General features: G+C 43.7%; 1 protein-coding gene across 1 annotated transcript in view; it reads right to left on the bottom strand.

Annotated features, from left to right (window-relative positions):
- Window positions 1-7,340: 7,340 nt before the first annotated feature.
- LOC145414519 (uncharacterized) overlaps window positions 7,341-12,881 on the bottom strand; it is a 239,615-nt gene continuing 234,074 nt past the window's right edge. Inside the window, exon 10 of the mRNA XM_080284042.1 lies at window positions 7,341-8,049. Coding sequence (XP_080140168.1) covers window positions 7,341-8,049 — 709 coding nt within the window. The remainder of the gene's footprint in view (window positions 8,050-12,881) is intronic.

Below are 12,881 nucleotides of genomic sequence, written 5' to 3'. Positions count from 1 at the left end.
CAAAAGTGTGTTTGGTAATTTATAGATGTGTGTGTGAATGAGGATGGTCGTTTGTCAGGAGTGTGTCAAGTGTGATAAGAAGAGTGAGTTAAAATTGTTCAGAGGAGTATGTCGTGCCAAGAAGAGTATGACAAGGGTATGAAGAGTAGTGTGTCAGGTATACCAAGAGTAGCGTGCCAAGAAGAGCATGCCAAAAGGAATGTATCAAGAGGAATGAGTCAACAGGAGTGTCAAAAGGAATATGACAAGAGGAGTCTGTCTGGCCTGTTAAAAGAGTAGTGTCAATTGGACTGCATCAAGAGGAGTATGCCAAAAGGAGTGTGTCAAGAGGAATGTGTCAAGAGGAGTGTGTCAAGAGGAGCATGCCAAAAGGAGTGTGTCAAGAGGAGTATACCAAAAGGAGTGTCAGGAGAAGTGTGTCAAGAGGAGTATGCCAAAAGGAGAGTCAAGAGGAGAGTGTCGAGAGGAGTATGCCAAAATAAGTGTCAAGAGGAGCGTGGCAAGAGGAGTGTGGCAACAGTGGCCGCCTCTCTGTGATGGCTAGTGAGATGGCAGGGAGTAGCTTACACTTCCAACCACTCTCTCTCTTTGACCCCAGATACCTACTCTCTCTCTCTCTCTCTCTCTCTCTCTCTCTCTCTCTCTCTCTCTCTCTCTCTCTCTCTCTCTCTCATTTTCTTCCCCAGACATTCCTTTATTTATGTTATCCCTTCCATACTTTCTTTTCTTCTCTTTCTCTGCTTCCTTCCACTCTCCTCTTTGTCTTGACTCACCAGTTTTCGTGTGTTTTTTTCTTGGGTTCTTTCCAATTTCTTTCGTTGTATGGAGAAGCCTTCCCTTTGATTCTTCCTGTTTTTAAATAATTGTTTATTTCATTAAAAAATAAATAAATAGGAGTAAGGGATGCTTAGGTACGCCATTGTGTATGAGAGAGAGAGAGAGAGAGAGAGAGAGTGTGTGTGTGTGTGTGTGTGTGCAGTCATGGAGTGTGAAGAAATAATATCTGTATTTGTTCATAAACTTATAACATTGTAGCTTGAAACAGACGTATTACCATTTTTTTTAAAGAAGAAAATATCTAACCAAAATAGACATAGGGGATATAAAATCACCAGTTATTGTGCATATCATTTTTATATCAATGGTAGTTTTTAACATGGGAACTAATGTATAATAACCTTGCAATATGACGCCAGTTCCTATGCACAGAGTCTTGTTATTAATCAATCTATATTTTTTAGGAGAATTACATCAGACAATAGAACACTGGAATGTGAAAAAGGCACAGTTAAAATACACCATTTATATATATTTATAAGGTTTGCCGCCGCTCGTTGCTACCTACTACCAGCACAATTAGTTTAGTCTACGGTGGAATGCCCGGAAATGGTTGACTTCCTTAGAATTATACGAATATTATTTACATTAGAGGTTTAGGTTAATTCAAGCGGGGTTAGATAAGGATGTGGTAAGGAGAACTGAATTCGCTTCGATCAGGGCTGGGTTAGGCTAGGCTCAGTTGGGTTACGTTATAAGTTAGGTGAACTGGCTTTGATCAGAGGTGGGTTAGGGTAGTTTGAGTTGGGTTAGGCTATGAGAGATTAGGTAAATTCGTTTCGACCTGGGTTGGGTTAGGCTACGTTGAGGTGGGTTAGGTTATGGTAGGTTAGGCTGTGTTGAAGCTCGGTTGGGTTGGTTTGGTGAGTTGAAACTAACCTAGGTAAGGTCAGGTGAGGTTGAGTTTGGTTAGGTACAGCTGGGGACAAAAATATCGATCCAGTTCCTCACGATACTGAACAATAACTTTCGAAATCAAGCTGCGCAATCTTAGAAGGCCAATAGACTTCTAATTACATCAAGAGTTTCATAATTATTGGGCTAAGAAGTGGATCAATATTTTTGTCCACGACTGTACAGGCAGTTAATTTTTTAGAACATATTCCGGATGAAGACCACGAACCACAACCCGAAAAGATAAATAAAGGGATAAGATTTACGGTCGTCCTAAATACCGCTAAAAACAAAACACTCGTAGGTAAAGGAATGAATCGATGAGCTGAGAGTAAACACAGAGGAGCTACACATCAACAGTACGGGTGGGAGTAATGTAGCAATCTCTGGTGGTGGTGCTTCGTGGCCTGTCATCCGAATTTTGCTGCCTGGGGGTACGATTCAGACACCCGCGCTTCGCTGTCATAAGTTTGTCAGACCATTTTGTGTTTTTATTCATGCTACTACCAGGCCATCCTCTTTAGCTTTTCAGACACTTTTTTGAATATGAGGATTTTTATATACCTTTCATTTTTTTAAACAGAAGATTTTTTTCCATGCAAGGAAGAAGGAACCAAAGGCCAAATGAACGAGGGAAGGAAAAACAAATTAAAGAAACAAAAATCCATACACCAGATAACAGGTGTCATTAATAACATCGCTACCTGACACCCCCCTTTAGGAAACTGAGTGAAATCATCTGCTGGAATACAGGGGAACATAAGTCGTAGGTCGGAAGGGGTTAAGAAGAGTTCCCGGGTAGTGTAGGAGGGTCAAGGAAGGCTTCATCTAACCCCCCCCCCCCGTTCGAAGTCTCCCCTATGCTGAATAAAATCGTCTGGATCCAGTAAAAAAACGTCATTGGACTGAAGTGGTTGTGAATATGGCCGAAAGAAAGGAAGAAATTTGAAAGAAAGAAAGGAAAAGAAAGAACAAAAGAAAAAGAAAGAAAAGAAAGATAAATTAAAGAAAGTTAGAAAGAAAGAGAGCCAGACAGACACGAAGAAAGAAAGAAAGACTGATATTTGATTTCTGCGCATCAATGCATACGGGAGAAATCATCACCTTGGCTGCGTTTCTGTACTGCAAACTGTAATGATGCAATTGCTTTGTATGTGATATTATATTTTTCAACATTCAGTCCGCTACCAAGTACTATATACATTGGATCTGATTAAACAACAATTTCGTATATTTAATAATTCTGTTAAAATGATGTAGTATAAGCACATATTTTTTGAAGTATCCTCATGATCATAGTTCGTCGTCATTTTTCCTCATGATGACGGTTATTTTGTTTTCCCTTATTTCGTTATTCCCGAGAAAATTCCTGTCATATGGCTTGAGTATGTTATCGAGTCAGTATACACCACTCTCAGTTACCTTGAAAAACACCCTTTCCTATATCCATTGTACTGTGAGGCGGTTGGGTAAAAATCTACTGAGTGTGGTTGTATGAGGAGCCAAGTTACTGTCTGGGCTTGAGGTGGGATTCAGAAAACCATTTGCAACTGATTCTCCGACGTAACTTGCATTTGTTTCTGCATGAAGGACGAGAGGGAAAGTGCTAAGCCTTGTCGCGTATCTCTTGTTCCTCTTAAAAACAGTCTTGGTTAGAAAATCACCGTACCTGTCTTCTGCAGGATGATTATGGAAAGGAGTATGCAAAAGGTTCCCGTGTATCTAGTTCTTCATGTTAATATAAATCCAAGTTATGACATGGAATTGGTCGTAAATGCGTCTGAGAATCCCACCCCTCGTACAGTCGGGGAAATGACTATCTTCCTAAGCTTTATTGTGGAAAAGTAAAGCTATCTGAGACACGCATTAACCTAAGACTGGTCATGTTTCGCTGGCTATAAATTATCTTCAGGGGAAACTGGAAAGATACCCACTTCCCTCACTGTAACTCTGGCTGCGTGAGTGGGTGAGTGGGTGCGTGAGTGGAAGAAGCAGTGTTAGTGGTGGGCGGGAACAGTATGTAAAATTAAGTCGCGGCCACACAGGAAACAGGCGGGTTCTGGCTTGAGGTTTTCCTTCACTGGTATCCCTGGAGGTGACAACACTGGCAGGGGGGCAGGTGAGGGTGAGAATGCTTGCACACCTTGTCCACGCAAAAGATGACAATTTGTGTTTCACTCCTCAAGCTGCAAGGGGTGTGGCATAAAATGGATGCAGAGCAAATCATGAGTAATATTTCTCTCACTTCATTTTATACCAATCGCAGTGGGAGAACATTTATTACTCTGCAGTGGAAGAAGGTTGGAGCAGAAAATTAAAAATCTAAACGCTGCGCTTACCCGTGCCAGCCTGCCCTTGCCCCTGCTTGCTTGCTCAGCCCGCTTCCTGTCTGGCCGTGACCTAAGGTTCACAGAGGAAATAACTAAAACTCCATACCAGCAACTGTTAATGATAACAATAATGATTATGATAAAAGAATATGATCAAGACAAAAACATAAAAGTAAAAAAAATGATGAAATTGATAGTGTGACCACGATAGGAATATACAAAGCAATATAATAATAATAATAATAATAATAATAATAATAATAATAATAATAATAATAATTAGTGAAAATTGGCCCTAATACAGAAGCAGCAGGAAACACAACTCTACAGAAACACGAAGATCCCCGTCACTTCTCACTGGACTCTCTACAACATAAGCCGGGATGTGGCACTCATTTGGCACTAACACAGCAACTTAGGGACAGATCTAGGAGCCGGATTCTACTAGGCACAAGAGGCTACGTAGCACTTGTTTCTTTAAGAATTATATTTTCCTTGATGTGAAATAGACAGTTCCAATCAGTGACACACAAGAGGGTACTGGTGAAAGGAGCTCAATAAATCACCGAGGGAGGGTTGCTACGAGTCTCCAGGACCTCTTAAAATTCGACCCTGATTTACAAAGCATTTACAAAGGGATTTACAATGGCCACCTCGACTACAAAAGTGCACTTAGAGACTAAACGAGAGTATGTGGTGATAGGCTTGTAAAAAGGAATTCGCTCCGTGCTCTGTATTCTTCATTACTTTCTGTTTTTGTAAGTTCCTGATGAATTAAGATAAAAGTTGTTCACAGATAACACTCACTCTTATCTCCCGTTCACTCTGCCCTTTACATTATTAACAAAACTGGCAATGTAGTCTTACTCTGCTCCGGCTTTCCCTCTTTTTCCATTAATTTGTCATTTTAGTGTTCATTTTTTATCCATAGTCTCTTCACTCAGCAGTAGCTTATCATTCACATCCTTCAGCTGCTGTATTATGCTCACTCTAAGCTCATGGTAGAGGTAGAAGTACTAGCACAATCAGGTAGCATACAAAACTGCTCAGACAGGGGAGAATAAACAGTGAAAAAAAAAAGCAAATATCACGAAACACACCTACATCAAAAGAATTAAAACAGCTATGAGGGACCTGTACCGAAGGGCGAGTGGACAGACGAATGCACATAAGGAAAAAATCATCACCAACTCTCTTGATCATCACACTACATGTCCCCTTTTTGGCACACATTAATTCGTTCGTTCCATCTGCAGAGTGAGGTGCGGCGGCGGTGCATCAAGCGACTTTTCTACGGTACAATCACCCCTAGTTTCGCACGCAGGCTTCAAATTTCACGCTCACAGGCAGGCTTCAAGTTTCACGCTCTTAGGAAGGCTTTCAAGTTGTGCGCAGTATCTTTTAAGTCCATTAAACTCACTCATCAATATATTGGTTACTTAGATTCCTTAGTACGTTAGCTACCTAGATCCTTAGTATGTCGCGTCTATAAACAAATTCGCCACTGCCACGTTACAAACAAACACGCTTCTGCCACATTACCCGAAGCTTGATTCTTGCCTACAAACGGGAAACTGGAGAGGGATTGTACTCTATCTCGTCGCCGTCGATGTGATAGAAACGCTAAAGACACGCACTGTACATGGGGGTCGGGAGGGCAGGTGGGAAGCGGGATGGTGGTGGTGGTGGTGGTCGTCGTCGTCTGGTGCGGGTACATGACCGTGAAGATCCAGGTAACATAAAAACAGTTACCGTGAGCTGTCATAGTGTTGTTCTCAGCAAATTCTCGTTACAGTGGTCGTGAGGTTACAAAATATGATAAATTTTACGTACAACCACCTATGGGAAATGGGGAATACTAGCAATTCAGCTTTATGGATAAGAGATGGAACTTTAACAGGCATTTTTCTGCATATTACTCTGGTGTTAACAGTAAAAAATAACGATAAAAAAGTCGACGTATAACGAGAATTTTTTGTGTTTGTCAGCTCTGAATGGGACTTAAAATACTGGAATCAAAATAATCCTCTTCAGTTCACGATGAAGAAATGGACATGTCGTGTGTACCTGCTTAGTTCAAGGGTTTTCTAAATCAAGGTGAGATTTTCATTTTCTTTCGCTGAACACTTATAGCATCCCGTGAAATGTTTACACGCACTGAACGATCTTTTACAGCATTTATTTGATCAGGTACTGTATGTAATTGGCTTTCAGGTCCGTAAATATAAGTTAAAGAGCTCTTGGTACTAATTTTGCCTCGTAAAGAACTCTGATCCAGCCAATGATATCCCCACCAGTATACCTGCCCTGCCCCGCCCCACCCCGCCCAGCCCCGCCCCGCCTTGAGAGCTAGAAACACTACAGTTGCGAGGATGAGAGAGGACAGCGTGAAGGGGGAGCTCACTTTAAGCCCACCATGCACCACGTCCGGATGAAGTCTTATGCTCATGGGGTAGTACACTGTGAATCCCTTATGGCACACACCACGGATAAACTTATCAGACAAACCGACCCGATTAGTCATGCTGCACTTACATGGAAATGTATTTAGTCAGCCACTGTTAGGGCTGGGATGCAATTTCTGTCATGGCGGCGCAACTAGAGTACATGTGATGACTCACAGACTCAATAAATATTCTTCATTTTCGAGAAAATACCACAGAAAACAGAATTTGTGAACTTCATGTTTTTTTGTTAGTTAAGTTCTCACCCATTTTCAGGGTAGGTGAAGCTGTCCATTACAGAGCCTGGTGAGGCGGGAATGGTGCCACAACACTCCAGTGTCAATTTAGGGTTCACACACATGACCATCAGTCGCTGTGGTCACAGATGAAGTGCCCCTCACTCACTGTGCCTCACTGTCGAGTATGGCGCTGCCTCCCTCCTGGCCACACCTGCCCCGGAGTGATAGCTGGCTGCAGTGTTTCCCTGCGGACTCTCAGGGCAGGAGGCCCGCAAGTGCTGCCCGGGGTGCGCCTGTGGTGCAGGGTGCGACACCTGAGGTACAGGGTGCGACACCTGAGGCTCAGGGTATGAGTGAGACCCAGGCTGTATTGACGGTCCATAATGTGACTGCAGCCAAGGCTGAGGTTGCAGTCCCAGATGCTTGTGTGGACCCGAGAATGTCTGTGGCTCTGTTCGTGTTTGCGGGTCTGACTGTGTCTGCTGCCCTGGTTGTGTCTGCTGCCCTGTCCGTGTCTGTGGCTCTGATTGTGTTTGTGTTAGAGGATGAGATTGTGGCCCAGGTGACGTGTGCACCAGATGGGCGTGTGGCCGGGCTCAGGCTGGCTGGCCAGGAGAGCCTTCAGGTGGTGGGCGAGGTTCAGGGGAGCCAGGTCGGGGCAGCGTGGGCGAGGAGCTGCCCTTAGGATAGAAGTATGGGGCAAAACGGTGGAGGCCAGGCGCCAACGGTGGGTACACAGGCCGAGGCAGCCGCACACCCCCCTCGCCCCCACCGCTGCTGGATGATTGCGAGGCCATAGCGCCGTTCTCTCGGGAGGGGGTTGCCACGCCCGGAGGTGAGGTGTGCGCTGCAGCGGCGGCAGTTAGGGAGGCGTGGTGAGCCAGCAAAGTGACATTGACTTGGTTGAGGCCGTGCAGAGCTGCCCACTGTGACCACAGTTGCAGCGGCAGGTTGACGGGCGAAGGAGCCGAGGCAGTGCGGTTCCCGCCCAGGTTGTACAGTTGGGACAGAGCTGGGGGCAGGCTGCTCAGTCCACTCACCCCAGAACCTAGCCCAGGGCCCAGGCTGGAGCCCAGTGTGCTGCTGGGGTAGGAGGGAGGTGCCATAGAGGTGGTGGCGTGTGAGGTTGTGGGTGTGGTGGGCGTGGAGGTGTGGGAGGACCGGAAGAACATGTGGGCGCGGGCGGCGAGGACGGCCCTCTCCTCCAGGCTGAGGGGTGCAGCCGTGCTCTGGTGAGCCTCCAGGGAGGGCGCCAGGGCGTTGCGGAAGTACGGGTGTTCAGACAGCATGCTCTCCATCGTCTCCCTGTGCAGACAGACAGACACAGACGCATCAGTTAAAAATGAGACAAAAAACACTGACTGGGGAAGAGAGGCAGAATGCAAGGGGCAGGGACTGTTGTTGTTTTTCTGTAAAGTGAAATGTGTATTCTAAAGGAATGACCCAACAATAATTTCACAGTTATGTAATGACCCATACTTATATCAGAAAACCTTAAAATATATGTTTTGTTCACTGCTACCAAACGCTGCGATCTTTGTTATATGGGAGTGTATATAAGAAGTCTCATCCATAACCTCCTCAGGTAGAGGACGTTTTTTTAAAATTATTCTAGCCAAAGTCAGTATTTTATTTTTTAATTCAGAAGAGACAGTCGGGCTGTAGGGGTCAGATGCAGTTTCAGTTGAATGAATAACACAGTAGGAACTCAAGATGGATGGTGAAGGCCAGGTCTGTGCAACAAACATAAACATGGACCATCTTAGGCAAAGAATTATCGCTGCCTCTGCCAGCAGTGACTCACTCCGCAGGAGCAAATCATTATCATTATCCCATCCATTCATCATCATCATCCCAACCCTTATTCATCATCATCATCATCATCATCATCATCATCCCAACCCTTATTCATCATCATTATCATCATCCTAACCATTTTTCCAGCTATAAAAATGGTGGAAGGTAAGGTTCAGAAGCAAAGGAAAGCTGAAGGTAGGATAAGTAATACAGGATGCTTAGTGAAATGAGACATGTTATCATTCACACATCAAGCCAGCCATCGGGATTCTGGCTTCACCTCGCAGACATGCACATTTGTACACTGTTTTGTATATTAACAGATGCACTTCACATACACCTGTCGATCGGCTATTCTCCCTACGGTCATGTCAAAAACTGGGTGCCAAATCACCCTGTGCTTCGTCGCATTTACTACATTCGTCCTTTTCAGTTCCTTAACTTGAAGCCTCCGCCGGTCGGGTGGGTGCCGTGTGCGTCTACCATTCCACCTGGGTTCAGTCCCACCCCGGCGCGGCCACTTAAGAGGGAGCAATTATAGTAGGACCTTTCATGTTATTTCATATGTTTTCATTCTGTCCAGGCTATCTCAATGACATCCAGACTCACTCATCCACACACACACACACACACACACACACACACACACACACACACACACACACACACACACACACACACACACACACACTTTTCATCGAACACCTACACCAATACGTGAATCATTGGGTGGGAGCGGGTCACTTCTTCTGTAGCAGAAAGTGATGCTGAAAATCATTAACAATAGCTCACTTAAAGGGATATTTCGCTTTAAAAAGTGAGAGAGAGAGAGAGAGAGAGAGAGAGAGAGAGAGAGAAACTACTGGAACAAATCACAGACAGTTCGAAAAAGTATCACCGGAGAAAAATCGATGAGCGGAACCCACACAACCTGTTCGTAATCTAATAAAGCCACAGCCAGACCTCAGATTCCGACCCCTGCCCCTCCTCTCTCTCTCTCTCTCTGCCTGTCTGTCTGTCTCTGTCTCTCTCCTTACCTCCCAGTCAATCAGTCAGTCTAGCTATCAATCTGTTTTTCTGTCTATCTATTTATCACTCTCTGTCTGTCTGTCTCTCTGACTGTCTGTCTGTCTGTCTGTCTCTCTCTCTCTCTCTCTCTCTCTCTCTCTCTCTCTCTCTCTCTCTCTCTCTCTCTCTCTCATCTTTTCCGTTACCACCCTCTTTCCTCCCCATGCTCTCGCCTTTCCTCCTCCCCTTCCCCCTTTTCACTCATTCCCCTTTCGTTTTTTCATCAAATATTAATATCCTTCCCCCCCCCCTTTCCATTTCTACCCTCCCTTCCTCATCATTTTCCACTTTCCCCACCTCATATTCCTCTCCACTATTCTCTTCTATCCTACGCTAATTTTTCCCCATCTTTCCTCTCCTTTTTAAATCTTTCTCTGCTTCTGCTACACTGGAATATTTTGTTCACGTTAAAACCGAAAGATATTGTGCAACTGAGAGTAATCACGTTAGTCAAAGGCTCTTAAATTACCGCAAGTCACTCTTCCTCCGCATCTGGTACGTACTTAGGAGTCTATTAAGGCAAATGTTAGACGATATTGTTCAGTCTGGCCAAAGGAATAATCATCTAGCTCTTTCCACAATACATAAATCACCAAAGCACTGTTTCTCCCACATCGTATTTACCGCCCTTATCACCCACACTCGAGCTCATCCTCTCCCTACACCTGTGTCCTTTGTCATCGCGCAATTTTAACTGTGCCTTGTTCAAGACTTTCATCATAATCAACTTTTTATATCTAGAGTTTAAATTATAATGCACCATGTAAATATAAGCTACCCTTTTTCCCAGGAGGAGTCATTTAGTTCACTGAGAAGCTCCAATCTTTTTTTTTTCTTTTCTTTTTCTTTTCACAACGAGATGGAAGATTGGTTTTGCTGTGTGCCACCTCTTCTACTGTTTCAGCAAGTCTGGATATTACTTTTACACTATAGATCATAATACTGGAGTCAGTGTATTGGCAAAAGTAGGGGTGTTTCACGGAAGAGTACTGGAACGATTTATAGCATGATCAGAATCCTTGTTGTACCTCCCAAAATGGAATTCCAAACTGCTCCATCAGAAGTATCAGCTCATTAAGGTTTTTTCCCCTCTACCCCTTTTGCCACTTCCCCTTCTCCTCCTTCCCTCTTTTGCCACCTGCACACTCTCCATTGCACATCATCCTCCCTTTCTGTCCCCCCTGCCACCTCTATACCCTGCCACCTGCGCCCTGCTTCCCACCCCTGTCCTATGCACCCTGTCCCCCACCCGTCCCCTGCCACCCTCCCGCCCTCTGCCACCTGCACCCTGCCCTCCTCCATCCACCACAATTACATCTGATTGTTTGCCACCACTCTTTACACACACGCACACACCAACATGCACATCATCACACATCCACACGTACAACTACAGGGACCTCGCACCTACCACACATAAGTAGCTCACGCACATAAACACGTACCTTCACACACACACACACACACACACACACACACACACACGCATAACAATCAGTATGTGCATTTCCTCCAATTACATTACTTGGCTGTTGATGGCGTCTCACTATTTGCCTCTCTTATTTAAATTCTCCAGCATTTTTAGTTATATCACAGTTCCTGCAATTAACATACACAATTGCACATAATAACAGCCAGAATTTGCTTAACCTAATTGTCAAGATCGCGTTCAAATAATTTTTTTTATTCCTGTTTTTGCGAGGACGTAATTCTTCCTTTATTTATATTTTTGATTTTTTTATTACTATGGTTTGCGGAGATTTTTCGAGCTGGAGGGTTAGATACAGCCTTTCTTCGCCCCTTCAGCACGAGAGGCCATTTTTATGTGTGGTAAATTCGTCTGGAAATAGTAAGCATAAGATAGCAATCTCTTCCGTAGCGATGTATTTAGTTTTTCTTTATCCCCATCTCCAAACGATTTTATTCAACCAGAGTGAGCAGCCTGATAAAGAAGAGGTTAATAAGAGCTATAGTGATCCCTACTGAACCCCTCCCGTTCTAAAATACAATCTCAAGCTGAATAAAATCGTCAGGAGATGAGAATTAAAAAAAAAAGCATGTTACTCCCATCCCGTTCCTAAATATCAAAATCGTCGAGGTGGCAGTAATACAGTACTACAATAATACGATACAGTAAAGCAATACAATAATGTAGTACAATAATGCAATAAAGGAGCAGAATCCCGTGCCAAAGGAGTTAACATCTTTACGGACTGTCGAGGTTACGCATCGTTAACTGTAGTCTTTATTCTCACATTGGCACTGCTGCTTGTTAATAGTGGACTCATTATCCCCACTTCCTCTGCTAATGAACGTAAATTTACCTCCGTATATTACAGGTATTTACACAGCATTAAGCCCTAGAGTTCGGTTAACATTTGTATCTATTTTACTAACTACGGTGTTGGAAGGAGTCTATTTAACAAAGAGATGATATTTGCCGTAAAGGACTAAAATTATCCCTGACTTCCTTTTCAGTAGTTTGTTGTTATTTTACGTCACTTAGTGTATTAATTTTTGAGTATTTGATTTGTTGTCATGTTATTATGTTATGTTATTGTATGTTATGTTATTGTGTTACTGTATGTTATGTTATGTTGTTATTGTAAGTTACGGGCACAGTCGACAATAGCTCCATTCACCCGTCCCTGTGTGATACGTGTCTGCTATACCTTCTTCACTCAAACTTGGCCCAGATTTTCGTCCTTTCGCATCTTATTTCATGTACCTTATGGCAGAAAAAGTCAGCACTAGGGCTCCACATCCTCTCCATAGCATTTCCTCGTGACTAGCACCATATCATAGAGTTCATCTGTTGTTACGACACAGCATTCAGGATGGAGAGATGACAATTTTAGGCCAATTTAGAGTAAAGAGTATAGTGTGCTACTTGCAAGGAATCCTTCTATATTAACAAGATATGAGGAGAAAAAAGAGGCTATTAGTGAATCGTCTGGAAAATAAACCGTTAAGGAAGTGGTGTTAGGGAACCTCCTTACCCGACGAGAAGAATGTAGATCTTCGAGAGTGTGACTTGTACCAAACGTTTGATTATACTGCACTTGGCATTTTACAGGCGATGTGCTTTTGCGTTATTACCCTACCTGAGATGTTAACCCTTTGGTGGTCGGGACAAGTCTAGTATGTAATTCCTGGTAATGTAATTCCTAGCATGTAAGTCTCTAGTAATGAACCCCAACAATGCCAGACGAATTATTTCAGATGAGAGTGAGTTATATGACCCTGAGTGTGTTAGTAAATCATTCTAGTAT

This window comes from Coenobita brevimanus, chromosome 100 (genome assembly GCF_032717465.1).
Source record: "Coenobita brevimanus isolate Jiangsu-jjx chromosome 100, ASM3271746v2, whole genome shotgun sequence".
NCBI lineage: Eukaryota > Metazoa > Arthropoda > Malacostraca > Decapoda > Coenobitidae > Coenobita > Coenobita brevimanus.
Note: the sequence above shows the minus strand (reverse complement) of the source record. Positions and strands in the feature narration are given on the sequence as shown.